Genomic DNA, 26,755 nt, shown 5'->3' on the forward strand with positions numbered 1-26,755 from the left:
TGTCACTTTGTATGCAGCAGAGGTTGAGAAATGTTCTACTTTCCGAGAGGCAGAGGGAGCAGCAGCCAATCAATTCTTGTTCAACTATTCCATCACAAGTGCTAGACAATCAAATAGGTTTTGAGGCGTGAACTTCCAATGACTGAGAAGTCTCTATTGCATCTATTGCAGATCGTAACAAACAGACTTCTCTTCTTCTCCAAGTGCATTTAAATCCCCGAAAAATCAAGGATTTCTACTAGATTGCATAACTGGAAGTAGAACTCAGGAAAAGAAGCAAAATAATTTATAATCCTTCTTGCATCACTATTTAATTATTTGAAGAAATATAAGATAAGATAAGATAAATATATTAAGATATATTTAGATAACTAAATAGTGTTGAACTTAAGTAGTTTGGTATGATTTTGAAGATGAAGTTTGTTCATTTTTAGCACATTTTGCTGCCCACAAAAAAAACCTGAGTTTGGTGTAAACTGATTGGACCTGATTGTGGATTTGTTTTGATTTGTAGTAAATATATAAGTATAGTCTATAACCAGTTCACTCTGGTAACTCTACTGAGTTCTGGTAGCTGTTGTCTTACTTTCCTGGGGCCAACACTGTCGCCATTTTGGCAGGAAGCTGCGTTCTTCAAATCCACACACGTATATAACCGGCGGCGTATATATACAGTATATCAGAGAATATGTTGGGTTTGGCGGCTGTATTTATAAATAGTGAAGATGGTGCCAGGCGCTCATTGTGAGAGCATTTTACAGATCACCAAAGATAGAAGACGGAGTGATGGGAATCCACGGGCAACACATTCCGCCTGTATAGTGATCATATCAGGTATAGAATCCAACACGAACTGACTTTAAAGCCTTATTTATTATACATGCTTTTATTGCAATGTCTAAGGGTTCTCTGGAGCAGGATAAGGGAAGACTTCTAATAAACGTTAGGATGTCAGGATACTGCAGGTCGGGAATTATATCAACTCCGGCTGTTGTACACATAAAAAAAAGTCACCCGAGGGTCATTAGAAGGGTCAGATAAATTGAGTCTGTCAGGTTGTGCGATACATTAGCAAATATAAAGTGTGCAGTGAACTCTGACGACCTCAAACTGACATTTGAGATGTTTATTTCTGAGGAGCCTTTCCTGCCATCATGTTGGTGTCGACACACTGAGTCATGTGACATATGGACATAAGTACAGTACAATGAAGTTGTGTTAACATTCCACTGCACAGTACAAACCAAGAATGAGTCTGCAGTATGGAATTGGGACATAGCATGTGATGATTAATCCCAGTGTGCCGTTAGAAGGCCTCAGTATGGAATCTGGGAGCAGCTGCACAGTTGTTGACATCAAGCTCTTTGCCTCAGCTCTTAACCAGGACAGTGTTTCAGCTGCTGCAGAAACCCTCGGTGTGTTCAGATTCACAGAGACAATCTCATCATTCCTCCTCAAACAAATGTTGCTTTTAATTTATTCCGGTCTGTCTGCCGTTTGCCCTCACCCTGCTCCAAATGTCTCTTGGCTTTGACCATGGAGGGCAAGTCTGAAGTCTCGTACACTGCCGACCTCATCCTGCTGCCATGGTTGCGCAGCTCCAAGGCCACGCCCTCCCACTTCCTGTCCAGATCTGAGTTCCGGGATCCTCTGCGGTTTTGCCTGGTGTCTTCCAGGTCAGTGGTGGCCCCGATGTTATCTAAATCCAAAGCTCGTTTTGGGGTGAAGCGGGACACAGGTGACTTGGATTTTCGACGTGAGCGTAGAGGAGGTCGCGATGGAGGAGGAGGAGGAGGAAGAGGAGGGGAAATAGAGGGAGGGAGTGGGTTGGAAGACGTTGTTCTTCGGCTGTGCATTTTGAACGCCCCTCGTCCTCTTTCCTCCCCTCTCCATCTTTCTCTGTCTTTACCTGAGAAAGAAGAGACAACCTAAGCAACGAGCAGAGGCAAATGCAATAAAAGAAATGGAAACACACCAGCACTGCAACAATACTCATGCAAGGAGCTTTCAGAGGAAAGCACATCATTTTGCAAGACAATTGTCATGAACAAGAAAGCTTGTGGTGTTTAGTTGTATTCTTCTTCCCCTTGTGTTTTCCTGCCAGTCTGATTGTCTGCCCCGCCCTGATTGTTTCCACCTGTTCTCCATTACCGTGTGTATATGGTCTGCGCCTCCCTTTGTCTGTTGCCAGTTCTGTTGTCTGGTCAACCAGAGTAACTTCTGCACCTTTGTCTTGTCAGGAATTATCAGTATTTGCTCCATGCCACTGTCTCGTCAGGTTTTTGGACTTTTTGTTTGCTACTTTGTCAAGGCCTTTTTTTTCCTAGTAGTTTTTCTGTCGAAAGAGTGATTTTGTTTGTTAGCTTTAGCCATTTTTTGTTAGTCGTTTCTCCCTCTAAGGAGTGTTTTTTTTTTTGTTGCACTTTGAAAATAAAAGTTGGTTATTTTTCACTTGGTCTCCCGAGTCGTGCAATTGGGTCCAAGTCCTTGTCCCGGTGTGACAACAATCACATCCCGATACATCGCGATTTCTGTCTAACTGAAGAAAAGTCCATGAAAAGTTAAAAGTGCAGGATTTCTCAATTTTTCTCAACAAAAACAGAGAGAACAAAGTGCATAAAGTCTATGTTTTGAACGTGGTTGGGGTATCTCTAAACGCAGCTCCACCGTTATCCTGCCGTAAACTAGCCACAGTAAAGTAGGAACACCCAACGTGTGAAACTGGCAGGGGCTGTTTACTTTAGAGCGCCAAGTAGGGTAGAAGCTATGTAACAGGTAGGCCAACTAAACTTTAAAAATGGAATGATTTACATTAAGGGGATTTGTATTTTGTCCCCTCTATGTGACTATGTAAACAGATCAAGTCCCCACAATGCACTGTGAGAGAGAGATAAAAGGCATTTGGAGTGAATGTGACAAATGTTCCCATAGCGCTTGGCTCACTTTGCTATGACATCATGGGAAAGAGTGGTAGGTAATTCTCTCGCTCTCTCTCTGAGTGTAATTCTTGTGTTCCCATCTTGATACAAACTGCTGCCATCTACTGGCTCAGAGAAAAAGAGTCATCACTTTATCTGTGACAACTGGATTTTTTCAAATGGCTCTATTTTTTTAAATCACGTGACTGACTTCAAACCCATTGTTGCATCTGCAAGTAACTCTATTGTTGTTATTATTTTTGATAATTCGATACAGCTAAGCACGACTGATGACCTCAGCTATCTGCGGTGCCTATGCATCAAAGCTTCCACATCACACCTTTAAAGCTCATTTTGAAAGTATAGCGATTTATGATTGGAATATTTTTGGTCGGGGAAACTGTTTTCCTCTTGGCACGTCTCGCCACTTTGTTACTTTCTCTTCTCGCCAGCAGATGAAACCATGTGAGATGACAGGGATCAAGCTGCTGCTCTGTGAGGCAATTCATTATTCTGCTGACAGGTGGAAATGAGCAATGGTCCTAACAAGAGCCAGTGAACTAATACACAGAGCCAAAACTGTATGTGTACAACCGCTTCTGTTGAGAAACATGAGAAAACACACTGTATCCTGGAGCATGAAAACAACAGTCACAGCCAGAGATGACCTATGTTTGAAGAGATCTCAGAATATCTTATGCATTTAGATCCTGTCAGCGACATATTATAACATTTCTTTTGTGAGCTAAATGTTCAGATACTGTTAAAAAAAAACACCCAAAATAAAACAATGTGTAGTGTTTGTAGACAGCCATGTCTGTGTGTGCATGTACAGTATGTGTTTGTGTGTACAGGTACATGTCAATCCCAGAGGAAACAAACACAAGCAACACTGCAGAATTATTCTAATGTGAAGTGTGACAGAAACAGAGTTTCATTGACTTCCATTCATTTGGAAAGCCTAACCAAAGCATTATCCCTAACCTTAACCATAACCAGTTAATGCCTAGCCCTAAAGTTAACCTAACCACAATTTAAATCTTAGCTCCAAACTAACCAGTACTTTTGGTCCTGACAAGGTGAGGACCAACACCCACGCACGCACACACACACACACACACATTCATACATGTCTGTATTTATGTAGAAATGAGGATATCAGTGTGTTTTGGTGACATCCAAACAGCGACAAAGCTTACCTGATAAGGCATTCGAGCATAGGAGAACCCGTGCATTTCTGCTTTACCCCAAAAAAGACCTTGTACCTCAAAACAAAGCCCCGACTTGCAGACACACAGACACAGACACAGACACAGACACAGAGAGAGAGGGAGAGCGAGAGAGCGAGAGAGAGAGAGAGAGGACACAAGATCAAGATAAAGAAGATAAATCTGAGAGAGGTTGCACAGATGGTGTTTAGTGGTAAAGGCTAAAACAGAAGGGAGCTGAAGAATTTATCACACATTCCACCTTGGATTTGTGTTGTTCATGTTAACATTTAAGAAAACTGGTCTGAAACATGATGACAATATTGTATTATGATTGATGCAGAGTCCCTTTATGTCATGACGTAACACAATAAAGAGCTGTCTAATGAGTGAATGATCTGTATTTATATAATGCTTTGTCTTCACCATACTGTTTTGCCATTCACCCATTCACACTCATTCACTCACAGCACAGCACACCTATCATACCCGTTCACATGCTGCTGGCACAGCTGCCAGGATGGTTAAGTGTTTTGCCCAGGGTCATGGCATGTAGAGGCTAGTGGGGCAGGGATCAAACCCTCAGTTAAAAGATGACCCGTTCTACCACTAACCCACTGAGTGAATGGGTAATAAAAAAACATCTTGATTATCATGCATAGACGTTTTAGTCTTTAAAGATCCAGCATGTGAAATACAGGTGGTTCAGTATTGGCAGGGATGTTTATTCTTTGCTCCATTAAGTGCGGCACAAACAATTGATGATAAAGTAGCAAATCAATAACTTAACAATAACATCTGTCACGTATCACAATGTCCTCCACGGTTTCTTCACTGCCTCTTTCAGCAAGTGTGATGTAAGTAGGTCACAAGTATTCCAGTGAAAAGTGTCGTTAATGACCTTAGGGTTTTTCATAAGTCATTGTGTTTCGTACGCTTTTCCCATGGCTGTATTCTCTCTCCAAAATGTCCAAGGACAAATGAGAGGAAATAGAATAGAAAAAAAATCTGTTCATTCTGATGGGTTAAGAAAAGACAGAGAAGGCAGAGAATTGATTTCTACTGCGACACAACTGAAGATACAGCAGGAACGGCTGCTTTGCAGTTTGCTTTGCAAAAAACGACTACAACGTAGACCATATAATAGTTGATCATTTTAACTGAGAATAAAAATGAAAAGGACGTGGGATAAATTAATGTTCGCCTCAGAGTACAGTACAGAATAAAACCTTTAAAAAAGCTGTCTCTGCAGGGGAAAAACAACTGCTAAAAACATCGTTTAACTGCTGGACTGAGGCGAGAAGGGGTGAAAATAAAATTTGCTGCTGTGTGATAAAGTGCTAACAAGAAAAAGGAAACATGAAGTAAAGCTGTACATGTACAGTTGTTGCAGAACTTTCTGTTCCACTGTATGCGTGCACACTCGTATTTTTAGTTATTGTTTTCCCGAGTGAAAAGATAGTGGGCAAACACAGAACGTGGTGCGTTTGAGACGATAAATAACAGCTGAGCAAATGTTGTGTTCATGGTGCTGCTGTGTGTATGCTTGTATTTATTGACGCACTATGTCAGCGTGCAGTGTGCTCATAAACATCTAAATTGGTTGAAAACAACACATGATCCTCTTGTACGTGCAACACTGAAGCCCCCATACCGCTATTGAAGTTAAAATTTTCATTTTACACCTCATTAGATTTCATCCAATCTTAAGAACCTGTAAAAATGTTCAAAATCTTGTTATCTGTAATTGGCTAAAGTGCATTGTTAGATTCTGGACACGGGAGTGTTGGAGGGAGATGGAGGAGGGGGTTTGACACTGGTCATCATCCTGAGCTTATTCTTCAGCTTACGAAAAATCCACAGCAAGTGCACTCAAGAGTTCACACAGATACACAGCACGCAGAGAAATTACAAACCTAATGCATCAATTTTTCCTCTCTCACTCTGATCTGTGTCATCATACCACAATTGTGGCCTTAAAGCAGTGTATACATCACTACATTATTTACACTCATATAATGATATAAACACTTTTACCTTAGTTACTGTATATTTACATCATTTCTACTAAACTATTTATGTGACTCGAGTAAATTTAAGGTTGTAGCAGTGAAGTGAATGAAGGGACAAAGGAAATCTGGATGCATTCAGCCACAGACCAAGAGTGGCCAACAAAGATCTTCAAACTGACTTCAGGTGGTCCCCAGTCCCGTTTGCAGTCAGATGAAGACAGAGTTTAAAGGTTTCACACAGGAAAGGTACCTGAACTCGGCCGACTGTCCTGTGCTTGCTGTTGGGGTCTGGGTTTGCAGGGAAGGGCTGAGGGAGTGACGTAGCTGAGGTTGGGACTGTTGATGTCCCCCTCTCCTACAAGAGTCAGATCTGACAGTGTGTCCTCTTCCTGGATGCATTCTCCCCTGCTAGTTTGGGGGTGAATGTGGGAGATGGGTCCAGAAAATGGAGGGAGTGGTCTGGATTTCCTTCTGCCTCCACTTCCAGTACCCAGTGCAGAGGCCAAGCTCTGGGACTGATGACTTGCAGTGAGCAAGTGGGTGCCGCCCCCTCCTCCTCCCCTGTCTTTGCTGATTGTCTTATTCCCCCGGCGACTGCTGCTCGGGAGGCTGCTGTTGTTGGGGTTACGGGAATTAGGGCTGAAGCAACTGGGCTCAGGGTTGTAGGGAGCAGTCGGCGAAAGGCGAAGAAAGTCTGGAAGCTGCAGGTCGCTTTTGTTTAGCAGGCCTCTCTGGTCATCTGCTCGGTGGCTCTGAGCTTTGAAAATGAGGTCGAAGAATTCTGCAAACACAAACATGAACTTTTTTCGAAATCATTCATCATCCTTCAGTAAACATGTAAAAGAGGGATATATTCAGAGTGAGCTAGTGTGCCACATGTATAAAGCATTTGAAAGCAGCTTCTGCAAAACAGCTGCTGGAGAGAAAAAAGATTGATCAGTCTTTACCTTCAGCTTCATCGATGTTAATCTTTTTCTGCTTTCTTTTATCCAGAGCCTTATGCAGAGCGATAGGGTGGTTGGGTAAGACCAAGCCTCTTAGGTCAGAACCGTGCCCAGCCTTGCCGTTTTGCCCACGGATGTGGGCTGAGCCTGTTTTCCCTGAGCGCCTCTTCTCGCCCTGAGGACCACAAAGAGAACAGAGCAGGGTGTTAGAGCCCTGATAAGTCATGGGGATGCAAGTATGGGCACAAGCAATGGCAACACATGGAGACTAATGCTTCTGATGACAATGATGATTTAAACATGTATGATTAAAGCGGCAGCGCGTGACATTTAGTGTTTTTTGTTGATTATTTTGGCTCTGTGTGGTCTTGGTCATGAACAGAAAAGGTCTAGCATTTGTTGGCTTCATTTGTCTAACTCTCTGACAGGCAACTATCAGCCTTGTGTGAGGGTGTGTTTTACTTTTATCAAACTGTAGATTACCTATGTTTATTGAGTAGTGAAATTCATTTATTTACTGTCATACTTTTACTGTAGCCGCCTTTCTTTACTAGCACAGTGCTGCTGTTGCCTCCATCTGTCTTGAATCACTTCCTGTGTGCAGCACGGAAATGTTGCCAGGTGACACAAGATCTAATACACGGACAAACGTGTGGAGCTCATAGCCTTAATCAGCATTCTGACATTCACTGAAACATATCTAATAATCACACATCACCTAAGAGAGAACTAACTCCACGCTATTAAAAGCCACACTACTATCCCCCTAAAGTGAGAGACACAGCCTGTTTAAAGGAATCCTCCAACATCGATCATGACCAAATGGTCATTTAACAAATGAAAAAAACAACAACACGACCCTGAGAGCCACCAACTGCATCACGGTGGGTGGGTTTGTTATGGAAGAAAGAGAACCAGCAAACCAAATAGCAAAGTTGATGATGCATTCGGTCACAGGCGGACCATTGTGACGGAACATTAGAAACCTTTGCGAGTGTGACGAGGCGCATGCATACAGGGAACTGAAGACAGCAAGAAAGACACTTAGTAGCATCAGCCAGGACATGGAGACACTTTGTGGGTTATGGAACAGTCCAGAAAGAAATGGGAAATAGAAGACTGGAGGAGATCTTACTGTTGATGGTTGGTTTCTACTTGTAGAGACTGAGACGAGACTCTTCGAATGACCTACTTTATGTTTGTCAACTGAATGAAAGAGAGAAAGCAGAGAGAGAGAATAATAAGGGACTGCAGTGCAAACACAATTACAGTGTTCTACTTTGTTCAATGAGCAACATTTGTTTTGGAGAAAAACTTGTGTGTTACTTACCCATTCCAGCAGTGTGTTCTGCTGTATCCAACACCACACGCAGTCCGTCTAGGTGGGAAATGGGAATACCTAAATCTAAGGGTTCTGCCTCTCCACTCTGCATCCCACACACACACACACACACACACACACTTTGAGCAAGAACAGAATCTCCTTATCAACTGCTCATCAATCGTCTGAGCTCTTTTTCTGTCCATGCTGGACGGAGCCCAGCTGACTTGGGCAAAGTTGGAAAGATGTTCACCAATTAGACCTTTCCGCAATCAATAACTCACTAGCAAAAAGCAGCCAACAATCTAATCAAGAATTTAAAACTACATTCCTCACTGTCTGTACACAGCCAAAATTGATTAATGACTTACAATGCGTGCGACCAAGTCAGAGAAGTGCAGGCCATATTTGGCAACCACAGGCCTAAGGACTTCAGTCACTGGCTTTGTGGGTTTAGCTTTTAGGCCCACAGACCGGTTAATAGGGACTAAGTCGAGTCTGGAGAAGAAAATAACAGAATTAGGTTTTTGTGGCAGTAGCTTCAGGGGCCAACAGACAGATTTCACTGCTTTTACTGTACCTGAAGAGTGTGCGTTTTTCTAGTCGGAGGTCCCGAGAGCACAATGTCATACAGTCTTGGTCCAAAACAAGCGGCTAGAATAAGGAGCACAACATCAAAATTTAAAATCAATTATTAAGAAGGAAGGACGCTCATTTTGAGTTACATGGACCATAGTTCTGAATATTAATTTTAACTAAATGGTATGTTTTCAAACAACTGATTGTAAAGATGTCAGTAAAGATTCAAGGCTTTAAACCAAAACAATAATTTGAAAAGCACTAAAACACTAAATAAAACTAAAGAGTTCCCCGTAGAGTCGTGTTGTAATTTGATCCATTGCTCATATAAAAATAATGATTAGTGCAGTTTTAAGACAACTTAAATGGATTTTTATGACAAGAGCAAAATGATGCTGGATATGATTTCTCTGTTTGGTTTCTGCTTAAAGGTACAGTGTGAAACATTTAGCAACATTTACAGGTAAAGGTCCCTCACCTCACCCTTCCCTTCCAAGTGTGTTGCAAGGGAAGGGTGTTTAGTTTGTCCCTTGTGGGCTACTGTAAATACAAGGTGGTCCAAAATGATGAAATCTGTAGAGCTGACCCAGCTCCTACCAAAAAAAATTAAGTATAATTGTTTAAAAATAATCTGTCTAAAGAAAATAATTCCACCTACATTTTACACACTGGTTCTATAAGTGTGGTTTAATGTGGCATGAAATACCTTCTCCCCTCCAACCAGGAAGAGGTCTATAGCTGCCAAGTTGATACAGAGCTTCTCACAAAGACCCTGGAGCAAGTCCCTGATGGACACCCCGGACCTCAGCGGCACAGAGCAACATGAGCCGTCCGGCAAGCTTATGTTACACTGCCTCAAGGGGGCGCTGCCCCCTCCACGCTCAGTTGACCCTGATATTGCATCTCTGGAAACATCACCCTGAATGAAGAAAACAGAGACAAAGTCAGTGTTAAAACAGACAGAAGAGAAGCTGAGCAGAGGAAACCAGACACTGTCACTTTACTCTGTTCTTTTAATTCAAAGTTACTTTCATTCAAGTCAAATGTGACAGGAATGTTTGGCCATTACAGTCTAAACCGATTGTGTGGTGATATCACTTTCCACGCTGACCTCATTCCTCCCCAGCTCCAGACTGGCTCCTGATGACAAGGAACCCTGTGATTCACGCCGACCATTACTGCCAGAGAAATCTGAAAGACATTAAACCAGTCAGAGACAACTGTGGAATCATTCCAAACCTCTGCATCAAACATACATTTGAAAGGGTCCATTATTAAAACCATAAAATCGTTTCACATTAATAAAATTCCAGGATCACTTCCAGTGTTATCAACTGTAATTGATTAAACGTTAGCGACGATGAATCATGTGATCTGCGCAGTCAAGTATTTTCGAGTTGTTTTCATATTGGAGCTTTTTTTGTTTTTTGTTTCTACAAACTGAACTCATATGATGGCAAAGACTACTGACTGTAGTTAAAGTCAGCCAGCTCTCGCTTCTTGGGACCTTTGCCGAAGCTCATGTTGCGGGACCAGGAGAGGAACATGCCTTTCCTCTGGTCCCCTGGGTCGTCTCTGCTGTCCTCATTCAAAGATCGACCAGATTTGCTCTTTTTGTCCTCCTATAACACGCACAAAAATGACAGGTGCACATGATGGATGTTAAAACTAATTTATCAAAATTGCCATGAAAAAGAATTTACCATGTATGCATTACCTTCTTGGGCGTTGAGAGGTTGGAGCGGTCAGAGCTGATGATGCTGTGTTTGGAAGTGGGGCTGTTGGGGATGTGGTAAGGGTCAGGCAGGGGCCTGCCCTCCACCTCCGTCAGCATACACTCCTGGTACAGGAAAGACTTGAGGAAGCGGGTGTAGCTGTCAAACTTCATCAGGTTAAAGATCTACAGAACAGGAGGGGAATAAGTAATCAAGGGATTAAACACAGAAAAGACGAGAAGAAAGGACAAACACAAGAGAGTGAAATGGATTGAACACAGGACAGGAAAAGAAGCAACAAATGGCAACAGCAAATGGACAGACACACACAAAATGAAGGGCAAGACCAGAAAGAGGAATGAAGAAGATGGAAGCGTTAAAAAGAAGAAACAGATGGAAAGAGAACAAACTGATGGCAACAATTTGCTTACAGATATTGAGAGCACAGGAAGGTAAATAAGTAGTTAAGTATGATATGAAGTAAAATCATATCAATATTTTTCTCTCATCAATCTACACTTCATACCACATGATACAAATGGAAAAACAGAAATGTCCCCCAAATTTTCCACAAATTCATTAAAAGAAACAGAAGAAGCTCAGGCTTCTGTCAACCATTTCTACACATGTCTGGAGTTCACCTCTTGGAAATAAAATTGATTTGACATCATTTTCAGCTGTTAGAGTCAATCATAGCCTTTCAGTAACTACACCTCTCTCCTCCATTCACATCCATGATGCCAGACAGGATAAGATGCTAAGATGAATGGTAGACCTTATGTTTTATTTGAGCACACAGTGCTGTAATACTAGTCCATTTTCAATGTTTTGATCCATATTAATGAGTAATAAAAATAATAAACTGCCTCTTCAGTGCATGAAGTGTTTCATAAGGAAGGTCAAAGTTTTGAGTCATCTTAGTACAATCTGTTGAATGGAGAAACGTCCTCTTTTCTAAAAACACTTAGTGGTCACCTTGAGTTCGGAGTTGGTAAGCATACTTGCTGTAATTACTACCTGCAGTTGCTGCTCCTTGAACATGTCAGGTCGAGGAGCGTTGAGGATGTCGTCAGCGAGCTGAGCCTGACTGTCGATGTTGACCGGGGTTGTAGATTTACTGGACAGGAAGCTGTTGTAGATCTCCCTGGCGCGCTGAGAGAGCTGGAGGGTGGAGGAGAGGTCGAGGTTAAGTTAAAATAAAACGCGATGACACGGCGGGAAAACTAATATGAGACACAGATTGAGTTAATTACTGCTAGAGGGCTGTAATTAGATATGCATGCTGTGACCAAACAATGTCTTGCATGTGTGTTACCTGTTTCTTGTCATTCTCAGGGACGTGGCTGAAGAACTCACAGGCCTGCCAAAACAGGATATTCTCCTCACTGAACTCTTTCTTCAGGAACTCCTGTAGTGAGAATGAACGGTGCATTGAACTTTTCCTTCTTTTTTTACATTTTTAACATGGATACGACACACTAAGGCCTCATCCAGACTTGGTATCAACATCTGTCCTGAGAGATCTAATGAGTGGACAGTGTTGAGTATAGCTGTTCACATCTGGCAAAGACATGCTTCATGGACATCCTGTGTGGCACCATGTGATCAGATCTGGCATCATCTGTGCGATATTCAAATACAAACTGGTGTCATTTCTGTACACAGAGTTTCAAAGAGTCTGACTGAACAGATGTGTCCACTGTCAGTGTGTTAGAGAGTGTGTGTGTGTGCACACCTGAAGTGTAGTGTGACCACCTCCAGTCAGACAAAATGTGGGACAAGTAGCATGGTAAAGTGGGACAATGTGGGACAGATGTAATCATTTAAACTTAAGATATATTGTCTATCTAATTTACCAAGAAACATTTTTTAAACCCACCGACCAAAGGATTAAGACACTGCCTGACCCAAAATATAACCCAAAGTTTCTACAGCTTAAGGCATTACCGCAGTCGGTAGAGCGATATGAATGTGTGTGATGTATGGCATTATAGATGCTCGTCACTTCTGCTGCCGAAACTTGAAGAACGATTGCACTGATTTGCATGTTTCTTGATGATGTGCTTTTTTTCTGTGTGACTCACATGCACCATGTCACTTCACATCGTATTCTCCACCATGCCCCACAGAAAAACTGCTTTTGCATAAAATGCGTTAATGCTAAAGAATGTGGCCTCAAACCACCTCCAAATGTGGTTATGGAGGACGCATTGGACGTGTCAGACCTATACCATATCAGGAGTGCTTAGTATATATTGGTTATATATATCATAAGCAATATATAAATATTGTCATGCTCTGTTTGTCCATGTCATTTTATTGTGAAAATCCCCTCTTATTTTGAAGTCTTTTTCGTCCCTTGTCTGCGTGCACTTTACTTTTCCCCTCTGTGATTACCCCAACCTGTTTCACCTGTGTCTTGTTTGTCACAGCTGTTCGTGTCTCCCTGATTCCTCAGTGTATTTAACCACTCCCCCTTCCTTTGTCTGTTTGTGAGTTTGTCTTCGTCCGTTGCCGTTTCAACACGTTGTTTTTTTGCTCCTCTGTTTTTGTGGTTTGCAAGTCTGTGGATCTGTCCTGTTCCTCGTTGATCCCGCGCCTGCACTTTGTGTCGCACATTTGAGGCTCTTCGTGCCTGTTTTCCTATTTTTGTGTGCTTTAAGAATAAACTCTTTTTACTTACCACTGTCCTGCATTTGGGTCCAGACCTTTACTTCATAAATATGTCTTTCCCTGTGTCCAACTGCAGAGGCCATTCATTCTCTTGTCGTGAAATGAACATATTTTTCAAACTCATGTCACAGCAGATGTAGATATACATTTTCTTCATTAAGCAAAATAAACACAACATAAATTATAGTGGTCGAGGTCACCAGCATAGAAGTCAAGGAGGCAGCAGCCTATTTAGCCTACTGTTGTTGTCATTAGTCATATTGCTAGATCTTGGTGTGTTTGTGATATCTGATAATCCATTTTAAAGCCAATATCTGCCGAGACCGTTATTGTCCCATTCTTAAAAGAAACATATTTGTCCAAAGACAAATGCTCAACCTATCGTGACCCTACAAATGATATGGCTCAGTTCAAATGTGGCTTCAGAATAAAACACACTTCGCATACGCAAACGTGGTGTAGTTTTTGACTCTGCAACAAGATCAAATTCAAACTAAGCATGTGCTTTCTAACACCAGTCATGTGCGGCCATCGTACCGAGAAATAGCGGACGCCCACTGGATCCTGCAGCAGTCTCTCGAAGCAGACGGCCCAGCTGGCCACTCTCCTCTCTGTGTGTCGCCGGTGGCTCTGGACACTGGGCAGGATGGCATTACTGTTCAGATTGTTGTCTCTGCTGCAGCCCTGCAGCTCCACACGGTTCAGCTCTGTTCACACACACACACACACAAATACACACATGTGAAACACCTGGGTGGAGGTAAAAAAAAAAAATATATATATAAAGCTATTTCAAAAACATGTCATGTGGCATCCAACCCAGAGACGCTGTGTCCATATGTGCTGTATATGGGTTTTTGTTGCCTGAGCTTGAACAAAAAAAGAAGAAGGAAGACACATATTTTCGGAATGATAACAAACAAACAAACAAATAAATAAATAAATAGAATAATGTGTGAGATGTTAGACCTTCATCTAAACAAAGGCATTTAATATCACAGATTTGACCATTTTAAACAACTTCTTAACCACATTAGACATTTAGGTGCCAGTCTGACATGATTTTGTTTAAGTCATAATGTAGTAAATGTGTGTAAAAGGACACATGAACTAATCAAACTGAGGACAAGGACACACTGTTACCCTATAACAGGCAAAAGTCGTTTCTATTCAGACTGATTTACGAAGGTCCTCTATCATCATTACATACTGATATTATTCCAGAAAAGGTAAACAAAAAAGAGATAACATAATTGCATCATTTATAATGGCAAAAGAAAAAAGTAAAGTTAGTTATCCCAAGTCATTTTCTTCATCTACCATAGTATTGATGTATATACCGTATTTACATGAGGTATTTAATACCTCACCAATTATCATTCTTTATTCATGCAAACAAAAACATAAAACAAACAAGGCACAATGTTTCAATTTAAAAAGACTAAAGCATTATCCTCGCACAAAAAAGAACACTATGTGTGCCTACCAGGGCCTGCAGAGTTTTGCATTATGCAAAACAGCATTGCAAGTATCACAAGAAGAGCTAAAAGTGCATTTTGGTGGTACATCCACACTGAATGCGTGGCACAACTGTTGTTTGTGGGCATATTTGACACACTTCTCCATTTAAAATGATGTATTTGTGTGTACAAAAAGCTCCTTGCTGTAAATAGATACAAAAAAACTTTTTAAAAGGGGCCTATTCCATCTTCAGTCCAGAGTCCACTATAAGTATTTGAGGCTGATTCCATCACATGAACTTCTTTTTAGTAATCCACTTGTAATTATATTTATCATACCTTGTTTATTTATTTGTCATTGTTTTTATTCTGTCTCATATGCTCAGTAAAGAAGCACATTTCCCTGTACAGGTCTCGCCAGGTCTCGCTTGAAAAAGAGGACGTTTTTAAGTTTTTAATCTCAATGGGATTTACCTGTTAGTTAAAGGTAGGGTGAGAGATTATATTCTGGAGCATTTTTAACTGTATTGTTTAAAACCTCTTCACACCCTGATTGTAAACAATTAATGAATGCAAAAAGTCACAGAAAAGTACCAAAAGTTACCGATGCTGTGCAGTGCTTGTGAATCTGTGCTTGTTGTGCGTTCCTGTGCTCTGGAGGCGTAGCTTCACATGATAGTCTGAAGAAAGGGGCTTGGACTATTGAATTCAAAATGGAGCCGGCTCAATCTGTTTTTCCAGGATCTCCAACCCTACCTTTAATAGTTAAACGGCTACAGACACACAGGTTCAGCTAATCTAGTCCCAAACTACAGGTGGTACAAAAACATTTAAATACGCAAACGATGTGTAACATTTGAGTACTCCTAAACTTGGTAATAATTGATATCCAACATTAAAGACATTTGCAGTCAATATTTGTGCCTAAAACCCACCTTTACTAACTTCACTAAAAACACTTCCTCACCTGGGTAGAGCTGGTAAGAGCCTGTGTGGTGCCAGCGAGGCAGATATCGAGTCCTGAGGGGAATCCAGGCCCCTCCATCCATAATCAGCCTATCAGAGCCTTTAACCACCTCGACACATACTAGGCTGAGCACACGGTCCAGGACATGGCAAACACACACTCACTCCCAGCTAACAGCATTACGAGGAGGAAGAGAGAGAAATGGGGGAAAGAGGAAAAGAAGAAGATGTAGAATGAAGGACATAGAGAGAGGGAGAGGTGGAGGCTGCTGGTGGGGGAACCAAACTGTCTGACAACCTGAGAGACCACAGAGAGTCAGGTCTCAGTGTGCACGCATACAGACAGAAACACACACACACGCACACAGTTGCAGGCAGGTAAGTGATACAGGTACACACAGGGATCAAGATAATGAATAATTCAGAGTCGAGGGAGGTGGGAACTAAAAACGCCACAGTGCACACGTGTCCATGCACACACACACACACACACACACACACACACACACACACTGCAGTATTGATGAGGCCCTTGTTAAAGGCCACAGCTGAGACTAATGAGCCTGTGGATCTCATACAGCCACAATCAAATATACAAACACACACACACATATTATAGACAGACACGTGCAAAGAATATCTTCCTTACACCACAGTCTAATTACTGTGGTCGACAATAATACTGTGACTTTTTGCCATATTAATAGATAGATAGATAGATAGATAGATAGATAGATAGATAGATAGATAGATAGATAGATGCTACTGTATTACAAACTAAAATCAAAACCCCCCCGAGAGAACAAGTTTAGGAGAATCCACAAAGGTTTTTCTTGGGAGCCCTGTGGAGCTTTTTTTGGAAAACAAGTCCCTAAGTGAAAAAAAATTCCCCAAACACCCGCCCTCGCATTCTCCTGTATGCGAGTTGTTCTCAAACTTTTAATACCAAGTACCACCTGAGAAAATATTGAGCTCATGAAGTAACACCAACGTTAAAATACAGTGGTGTAAATAGATCGAGCAAAGTCAGCTCACAGGAGGGCAGATTTATTCCCAATAACATCATTTTCTCTCTCATCATCCTCCTCTTCCTCACATATACTTCACACCTGGTATAGTGAAATTAGATTAAGATGGAGTGAGAGATAAAGTGACTCTAATTAGTATTTATTATTGCAGTCGAACAGTATTTATTATATTTATTATTACTTTTATTATGATTACTATTATTACTATTACAGTTTGAGAACCATGGCTGTATACAACCAATATACGCAAGACAACAACGATCATGCTCCACGTCTTCTTCTCTGTTTTTGGTGTATTTTAGTGGCAGCGTTACAGCACCACATACAGGCCTGGCAAGTGTATTACAGTGGTTACAGACGGAGACATTTCTTGAATCTATGCCTAAATCTTTTTGAGAACTAAAAAGAAAAAGATTGTAAAAGGAAAGTTCTGTTTCAGTGTGAATAAGGTGTCTGTAAATGTAGAAGGAAAGCCAGTTTTCCACTTCAGTGCATGCTCTCCTCCGGAGACATGCACTGGCATTAACTACGGGCATAAACACATGAGAGCTGTGTCTGCCGTGAACCCTACACCCCCCTTTTGTCCTTTTTCTCACCTCCTCTCCTTCTTGTATCAGCCATCCACAGTAAACTGTGTCTTTCCTGTTCATTACTGAGGCGTTAATGCACCATTTCAAGTCTCTTAAATGTGAGGTGTTTTGTTATCACTGACAAAATTCACATCAGCGTACTTCACATGAGAAAACAACACACCATAATGATGCAAACCATCCAGTTGAATGTGAATAGCTCGATTAGGCCTGTTGTAATTATTTCACAATCCTCGGATCCCAATTATTTCCTCTCGTCACATATTCATTTTCATTAAGTTTCATGAAGCTGCATGAAGAAGAAATATCATATTCTTGTCTTTTCATCTTATCTTCCCATCATCTGGCTGTGCATCTTCTGCTGTAGTTTATTAGAACATGAGTGGAGCTTCGGTGCCACTGACTGTGGAACAGAAGATCAATCTTGTGGTGCTTGACATTTTGAGGAGCACGAGCACCGTGGATGAGTTACAAATCCCATCAAAACATCACTGTTTTCATGTGGCAAAATGGCGTTGTATTCATGAGTTGTAGTATCATTATTATGACAAGTTACTGTCCACTGCATTTCAAAACAGTCACACAGTGACAGGTCACACTGGAATTTGTGCCAGGTGCATGGTGTTGAGAAATCATGCTTGGTTTAGTTTATTTAGTAAAAGCAAAAAGCCAGTCCCAATCTATGTTTACAAATGCTCATGTGCAGCTATCACATTGACAGATTTGAGACTATAAAGTGCAGCCTGTCAACAGCGGCAGAGCAGGCAGAAGATAGAGGTGAGGAAGATATTGTGTGTATACATATCTATATATATATAAATTAGGGCTGTCAGTAGATTAACTAAATTAACTAATTCATCTCACATTTTGAAATTCATTAATCTAGATGAATCGCAATTAAAAGTTTGCTTTTCTTTCTAAATGAATGAGTGATCAGACACCATTCATTGCATTGTATCTTTCTTTTTAAACACAGAACTACACATAGAACTATGTGATTTCAAAGAGACTCGGGTCTATCAAGTGCCAAGCAGGTCATCTTAAAATAAAGGCTCAGCATGGATGACTGCCATCCTGTATGCAACAAGAACGTTGTGTAAACATGACAACAACAACAGCTGCCAGCATATCACAGACACTATCAGTGCCGAGAGTGATTAGTTTGCCACTCGTTGGCGATGTGGAGGAATTCCTCTGCTCAGGTCTCAGCAATTAGTTGCACCCTCTGTTTTTTTGAAAGTCGATGCAAAGGATCGCAACTTCCAATCATTGTCAATAAATTGTGCCGTGACACCTCGGTCGTTGTCATATAGCATAAAACCTTTGTTCTGCCGCTCCGCTTCTTAAAATGAAACCTTACGCCCAACAATCCCTCACCTCTCTCCATCTATCCAATCCTATCCAAGAGACTGTTTCACGCTAATAATTTCCGGTTTTCATGTCAGAGGTCAGCACACACCAGAGGTAAAAAAAAAACTTGCGTAAATCTTGGCTGTATTAATAAATAATATGCAAATATACAGTATAAATGTATATAAATTCCCCACTCACTTCGGGGAGATTTTTTCTTGTGTCTCCGTCAAGCTCGGGTCCTCTATAACAGAGACCTGAGGTTTTCTGCGCTGTATCTTAGCTGTTCCTTTGACTATTCTCAAGCAGAGATCTCAGATGTTCTTCCTGGAAACTGTTGGAACCACTCTCCCAGTTTGGGGGTCACAGCTCCTAGTGCTCCTGTCATCACTGGGACCACACTTTGCCCACAGTTTGCCCACAGTTCAGCCCTCTGTATTTCTCAAGCTTCTCCTGTTCCTTCTTCTTGATGTTGCTGAAGTTTAGGATTACCATGTCCATCACTACTGCCCACTTCTGCTGCTTATACCACTATGTACAGTTATGTGTGTGTGTGTGTGTGGGTCGATCATCATGACAACAACAAATGGGAGTGATTTTACAGTGGTCAGTGGTGAAGTACATCCACTCACCTCCATCGGAGACTGCAGAGGACTGGAAAAGAGCACACAGAGAGACATGGATTAGGATCTTCGCTAATAATCTGCACACCACACACATTCAGACAAGCTAGAACAACACATGAGGGCAAAGAGGCACCTGTCATGGCATGATCTTTGGCAACACGGAGACAGAAACAGGGTGACTGTGTTTCTCACAAGACGAGGCCAATTATCGACGACATATTTTCAAATCATGACATAATGAGGTTACGACATTCTTTGTCTGGTGTGTGTGAGTGGAATCATCTGTGAACTGGCTGCAAAGAAAATCAGTAAACACAGAACATTTGGGAAAATGTGGAATAGTAATCCTCCAACAGAGAAGTCAGGGGTTCAAGCTCCCTTTGGTTAAACTAACTTTTATCCAAAGATGTCCACATTTTACAATTACACTCTCACATTTCCCACTATAACCTGATTTCTGACACTAACTTTGTTATTTACACGTCAGTCATTCTGTAAAGTATTGGATCCTATACAGATCCTGTCATATTATGGCTCAGCTTTGATGCACAGCATGTAATTCCGTTGGTACGACACGTGTTCTGTTGTGATTCATGTGCATCTTGGCAACTGTCTCACTTGAGCCTGTGTGTCCGAGCCATATGGCACAGCAGGCATAAACACCAGGATTAGCTATTTCAGATTGTCACAGGAGATGTAGCGGCTGGCATAAGCGTGTGAGAAGAGCTGTGACGTGACTTTAAATCAGCGGACTGTGGGTGAACCTTCACAGGGGAACGCAAGGAAAAGACAGAGGTAGAAACCTCAGCGGTGGAAACAGGCTACCCACTTTTTACATATTCTGTCTTTGGTGTGTGTATTTCACGTGTGTTACAATATGCTGTGTGTATTATATTATTATGGGAGTAGCTTACACTATGAAAGCATATGGCCAACATCTGTTTGAAATGTGTCTTTTGTTTGTGGTGCACTGGGGTTTTCCAAACTTACTGCTAAATGTTTGTTGTGGCGGTGCTGAGTTTCCACTCGTGACACTTTGGCAGCTTAACAGCCAGTCTTGGGTTTGTTAGTGATTTGACTAATGAGTCAGTGAATGCAGCTGTATCTGAGTATGTTTCTATGGACATAAACAGTGTCTGCGTGATAATAAATGTCATCACGTGCACATCATTTTGAATATTTTACAAGTTTATTGTGTTGGTAGTGTGGCAACCCTTGCTGTTTTGTCTTTTGTTTGTGGCATGTATATGTGACGCTAATGTGAGGCCCAAGCATACTTGGTGGTGGAGTAGCTTGGCCCCTCATTCTCAGTTTCCCCATTTGTCCACTTGTTTCCATCACTTCTTCCTTCCTGAAAGCTTCCTTCTGTCACTCAGTTGTAATTCCTCCTCCTCTCCTGGCAGATCCCAGTCATTCCTCACAGCCCACAAATAATGACTGGAGTTTTCCAAACTTTTCCCCAATCCCCGTCCACAACCTCATATTCTCATGAAAATTAAACAGTCTCAGAATTATACGATCAAACACATCAGCCTGCAACAAAGTCCTGCTTCGTCAGCGGCAACATGCATGCTTCTTTTAGCTTCCATGGTTTTCAAACTCAACACTTTTGAAGCCCCCTCAACATTACTGGTAAATGTACCGCGATATCAGCCTCAGCAATGTCTGTGGTCACTGTCCTCTGATGTTGATTACTCACAAAGATAATTTAAATCCAATCATACACGAAATGCATTGATACGATCAGCAGAAAAAGTGACACAGTGGTCGCAAGATTGGCGGTCATGATTACGGTTTTCACATCTGTGGAGAAGTTACAGATTTTATCAGAGAGAAAAAAAAAACCTCAGGAAGTGTGGACACGAATGAATTTGCACAAAGCTGTAGTTAAGGATTTTGTCTTATGAATGAACATGTCAACACATACTTTGTCATTTATACATTTTCAGATGAAGCATTGAAAGTCATTATTAGGAATAGTTTTCTAACATTGTGAGACAAAATGAGTTTTACTCAAAAAATGACAAACAACTGTTGGTTGATTAACTACTCTAGTTCCTATCAGTAGATCCTATCTTATCTGAAGCCCCTTTTGCAATGTGGTCAATTTTATATTACAGTCAGTCTAATGATGCTGGTGTATCGCGAAAAAGATCTTGGAGCGGCCAAAGAATTAATAAATTCTTTCAGGATGATTATTTTGGTGGTCAGAGAAGTGCACACATCACTGCGACACACACTCAACCTAGAGATAAGAGGGTGGGATCACATGCACAATCACCACAGACGGACTAAATGAAAAGGCCAGGTCTATTTTTCATACCCACTCAAATCCTTGCTGGTATTTGCGGCTCATTAGACTTTCTGGAATTACAGGGAAATATGATTCACACGCACAAAAAGTAATTGGTTTCAGAGTGTTGATCAAGTAGCAACAAAGTGCCTTACTGGATTACATGCTGTTTAAAAACCTGTTTTTTTTTGTCTGCAGGTCAAAACATGTTCAATGACATACATCCTACCTACAATTTGTGTTGAACTTGAAGCCATTTCTGCTGGGTTTGCGTATTGTAGGGAGGGGCTGGTGAACCAGTGCTTTATTAGCCGTGATATGTGGGATAGTCATTCTCACTGTCGTCATATTATATCAATTCTTAGAGCAATGACAGTTTTCTCAACCTCAAGTTTCCAAAACAATCCCTGCAAGTCTGTGTGTGTTCTTGTATTTGTGGCTTTGTGAGGACCAAATGTTGTTTAAATCGTACGGGGTGAGGACTTTCTGACTGGTCCTCACATACTGTATTTAGAGGGTTTTTTGGGGGGTTAAGACCTGGTTTTAGTGTTAGAATTGGGTTTAGGTTAGGATTATAGGGTAATGGTTAGGTTTAGGCATTTAGTTTTAATGGTTATGGGGTCCTCACTGTGAATGAAGTGCAAAGGTGTGCGTGTACATGGAGTAGAATGAGACGCAGAGCAGCCAGTAACATTTAACACAGTGAATTATACTGTATATGTCTGTAGGAGAAACTGTTTGGTATAACACATGAATGTACACGCACACATATTCGACAACAACCAGGGCTGTAACTGCCACCTTTGGTAAGAAGCCAATCTTTTATGTGTATGAAAGACATCTTCAACTGACACACAGATTTCCCAACTGCACACTCTGAGAGACACACACATACACACACACACTTTCAACTGAGGTTGAAGCTGCCTCAGTGTGTGTGTGTGTGTGTGTGCATACCTGTGTGTTTACTTTTGAAAATGTGGTGAATAGTAGCTGCCATTGAGAGGAACAGTCACCCTGCCAAGATTGGACACCATTAAAAACAGCTTAGCTTTAGTGTGGCTCAACTCTAAGAGGAAAGGATGAGGTGAATTAGCTGATTAGGTTATTGTTATTGTTATTGTTATTAATGACTCTGAATGGCTACTTAAAATACGCAGTAGTGACGCTTTTTGGACCTATGTCATTGTCCCCACAAACATATCCTCTGGTACATCTCTGAAGTTCTAGGAAAAGGAATCATAGAAATCCTGAAAAGAAGGAATGCAGATGATATTTTGCTCCCTGACACTAGAGCCACACAGGAGAGGAGGCTCAGAGTCTGAGCGACTGATAAATGTCTCTCACTTAGCTCACACCCTTTAAATTCACAGCTGTCATGCAGACAGAAGTGGGAATAAGACGTAAAACAACAATCTGATTGAAAAGGTTTGCAGTGCACACTCACATCTGCCACATCAGCGCGTTCAATGAAGTAAATGCCAATAAGAAAGTGACTTTCGGCTCACCTTACCATTGCTTTACACATAGTGTTTGAGATGAAATGTACGAACCACACGAGGGTTTAAAAAAGAGTGTTTTTTCTGTAAGAATCTACCCACTGAGGACGTCACAAAATGTAGCACATTTTCAAGAAATCCCTATTATTATCTTATAATGGACAAAACTGTAGAGAATTTCTGTCACAAATCATCAGATTTGAAGGAAAATAGGCATGTGTATGCAGGATTAGACACTCAGTCCATATGTTCAGATGCGTATAATTCAGCAACATCTTAACAAATCAGGATGAATTTTGCCATGTTTATGTATGATGGTAACAGCTATGAGCAGGTAAATAATTCTATACATATGCAGAAGGTCTTCCAGACTTTTGGATCATGAGGATCAAAATGTAAACATTTTAAGTGCTGGTAAGTAAAACTGTCAAAGTGTTTAAGCCTTGGTGGAGGTCTGCGCTCTGTGCATTGGGAGGAAGAGAAACAGCCTGGAGCTAACGCAAACTCTAGTGTCACGACGACTCGTGCCTTCCTTTTTTTTCTTTGTGTGTGTCTGCAGAGCTGATTAGTCCTGCACAGGAGGATCAGTGGGAGTCTCCCCACTGTTGTTGCATTCAGGTTTCCCCCCTAGGCCTGGTCATAACATTAGTCTTTCCTCCTGTTTCACTTTACCTTTGCACACACACACACACACACACACACACACGCACACACACTTACACAGCCTTTGACCACTATCTCCCTTTATTCTTTGAAACAACAGACAGACAGGACGAGCAGGTCATTTTAATTTCTGGCCAATTTGTTTCCCCGAGATCCCCCAATCCACAGCTCCTTGTCTTCATTCATCTCTATTTGTCTTATCTGTATACTTCCATGTGTTTGTTTTTGTTCTGTTACGACCCCAGGTGTGTGTGTGTGTGTGTGTGTGTGTGAGTGTGAGATGGGCTGCAGGTGTGCATGTTTGATTGAATGACATGTCTAGGTGGATCCTGGCAGCTGATTGGTCCTGCACAGGAGGTTTCCGGTAGAAGAGGCCTGGTCATCCCAGCTGCAGTGGACTTCCTTGAACCACTCACAGATTCCACTGCTGCCTGTTCATCTCACTTGTTGCCAATGAATGGACAGTCTCACTCTTGATGTCCCTTTTATGTTTTTTGCATCCATCATTTGCAAACCTTTGCAAAATTTGCAAAGGAAATATGAGGCTAATTTGGCTAGTGAGTCAGTGAATGCCAGCAGTGTTTAAGTATGTTTCTATGGACAACAACAGTGGTGCAGTCTGTCTGATATACACTGTATACCCAGGGCCAGAATTTCAGTATGACCACTAAAAAATGTGCAATATAATAATATAAATCACAACACCATTCTTGGGCAAAATTAGCACTCAAACTATTTGTTTTTGTAAATAAAATGTGGGTCATTTTCATTACAAAACAAATAAAAAATAATAAAATTCAACATTTGTGCTCTGTTTTTGTAGTTAATTGCACTGATGGTCTGGCAACCCATGCTGTTTTGAGAGTGTGTATCTTGAGCACACTACACCACTGGACATAAATGAATAAATAAGTAATTTGAGTTAGTAACTAAATAAATCTCTCTCTCTCTCTCTGTTTGTGTGTGTGTGTGTGTGTGTGTAGTACTCACTGTATTGAAGCTCCAGACTCGCTTGAAGGAGAGCCTCCTCCTCAGGTTCATCCTGCTCCTGCTCTCATAGAGGAGGAAACCCACTGTCTGTTCATTTACATATGTGAACCACACACACACACACACACACTCGCTGAGAGAGCTTCTTCAAAAGCTGCTCAGGGGATAGATGAGGAAATTCACAGCCATTCCTCAGCACATCTATTTCACTCACACACACTTTGGCATTAGCTTGAATCATGTGCTAAAGATGCAATAAGTAAACGTGACTTGTAACATACCACGTGTGTCTCCTACTACATGAAACACCTCTTCTTCTCTTCTCCTCACAGCAAACTCCATACATGAGCTGACAGGCTGACTAAAAGTTCCATTCTCTCTTAGACACATACACACACTCACTCACTCACTCACTCATACATGCTGTCATGTTTCCATAGTGACACGCCCCAATTGGGCAGCACTGCATTTTACAGAAATTGGGCGGGAACCAAGGTCAGTCTGCCAATCATACTGCAGCACAGCTCCGACCTCTGCACCCTCCTCCTCCTCCTCTTCATCTGTGCTTAAATCACAGTTCAGTTGAAACTGTAAATAGAAAGTTTTTATTGTTTCATAATTTTCATTCAGAGGGAGAAGAGAAAAGGAAATTATAATCATTATAGAGTTTGCATTCAAACTCGTCATGCTCTATCTATCTCACACACTGGGATTTCCTGTTTTGATTTTCCCTTTCAAATTAATTATAGATAAAGTAACGTGACAAAATTGTCCGTGTGTGACTAATTCAGTGAAGCAAATACGACAAAATTCCAGGGCAATATCATCACAACACAGTTCACTTCACAAATGTGTACAATTCCCCCTCACAAACAAATACAACCCGGGCCAACAGACTTTATATTGTGTTGTGATGTGTCACTTGATAAATCAATGTGAGTTCATTTTACACTGAGAGAATTTCTTTTACGAGTCATTTTCATATTGAGTATAAATTTGAACATGAGAGATGTTGAACACAGGCAATTAAAACAAGAACATTTGTAAAATCACTAACAACTTTCCTAAATGTCTATGTGATCAGTTTAGGGAAACTGGAAATGAAGAGCTCTTCAGTTGACTTATCTCTACAGCACCACATTTATTTCTGCAAAGAAAAGTTTAGCATAACTTTCTGTTTCTTTTCTCCTTCTCCTGAAATCCAACGCAACTCAACACTGCCACCTGCTGTTGTAGAGATGTGTATTGAAGCGACTCCCTCATCTAACAATGACCCATAGTGAATGCATTAGCAGCTAATTATATAAATATAACAGATCCCAGCATATATGTGACAGCATACAGCTGTGCAGCAGTTTGTGCTGGATACAACATCAACAGTGTGTTTGGTGACTTGTCATATTTCATTAAAAAGCTACTAGTACATGTGTTCTTGCAGTAGAATGTTGTTATTGAGGCTAAATGCTGGCAGTTAGTGTCATCAGTCACAGATGCAACATGGGAGATAATGCACTGTCTCAAGTCGACCTCCACATCCTCCAGCAGAACTACTGCTTCAAAATGGAAAGTCCTCTCTTTGATTCAGTCTACACTTTAGCTGAGTCTATTTAATACACAGGCCCATGACTGACTAATTATTCATCCATCCATTCATCTCCTATCACTTTATCCTCCACATGACAGGCACGGGGATTGCTGGTGCCAATCCCAGTTGATGACTGACTAATTAAAAATTCAAAAACACCAGAACTCGTGTCTTTTTTAAACCAGAGCTATTTCTAATGTGACTTCTTGTCTTGTGGAATGTCTCACATACAGGAGAAATGTTATATGTATAACACGTCAGAGACTGAGATCATCTGTGAAGAAGCATCAAAATATCCTTTTTATTAGAGAATAAAATTAATGGTGGTCCATGTA

The 26,755-nt window shown here is 41.2% G+C and overlaps 1 protein-coding gene across 3 annotated transcripts; it reads right to left on the minus strand.

Moving 5' to 3' along the window:
* Positions 1-4,830: 4,830 nt before the first annotated feature.
* LOC122771677 (regulator of G-protein signaling 12-like) lies at positions 4,831-25,266 on the minus strand. 3 transcript variants are annotated; one of them, XM_044029382.1, is made up of 16 exons: positions 25,117-25,266; positions 24,836-24,893; positions 19,397-19,418; positions 13,908-14,077; positions 12,013-12,105; positions 11,715-11,858; positions 10,700-10,882; positions 10,454-10,604; positions 10,094-10,173; positions 9,689-9,901; positions 8,984-9,057; positions 8,775-8,901; positions 8,413-8,509; positions 8,218-8,288; positions 7,086-7,257; positions 4,831-6,919 (listed from the first exon to the last, which is right to left on the minus strand). In XM_044029382.1, the coding sequence occupies exons 1-16, from the start codon at positions 25,179-25,181 to the stop codon at positions 6,372-6,374; spliced, it is 2,268 nt and encodes a 755-aa protein (XP_043885317.1). In that variant the 5' UTR covers positions 25,182-25,266; the 3' UTR covers positions 4,831-6,371. The 3 variants fall into 3 exon arrangements, with proteins under 3 accessions (XP_043885317.1, XP_043885320.1, XP_043885318.1); XM_044029385.1 differs by having other exon boundaries at positions 24,836-24,922; positions 25,117-25,182; XM_044029383.1 differs by lacking the exons at positions 19,397-19,418; positions 24,836-24,893; positions 25,117-25,266 and adding an exon at positions 15,798-15,992.
* Between the last annotated feature and the right edge of the window lie 1,489 nt (positions 25,267-26,755).

Source organism: Solea senegalensis, linkage group LG6 (genome assembly GCF_019176455.1).
Source record: "Solea senegalensis isolate Sse05_10M linkage group LG6, IFAPA_SoseM_1, whole genome shotgun sequence".
Classification (NCBI taxonomy): domain Eukaryota; kingdom Metazoa; phylum Chordata; class Actinopteri; order Pleuronectiformes; family Soleidae; genus Solea; species Solea senegalensis.

Bases quoted from the DNA above. Each gene is read 5' to 3' on its own strand.
- LOC122771677 (XM_044029382.1), bottom strand. From the start codon at position 25,181: ATGTATGGAGTTTGCTGTGAGGAGAAGAGAAGAAGAGGTGTTTCATGT. The intron at 19,419-24,835 runs GTGAGTACTACA...GCTCTTTTCCAG, and splicing joins GAGTCTGGAGCTTCAATACA to TCCTCTGCAGTCTCCGATGG. The intron at 8,289-8,412 runs GTAAGTAACACA...TCTTTCATTCAG, and splicing joins AGAACACACTGCTGGAATGG to TTGACAAACATAAAGTAGGT.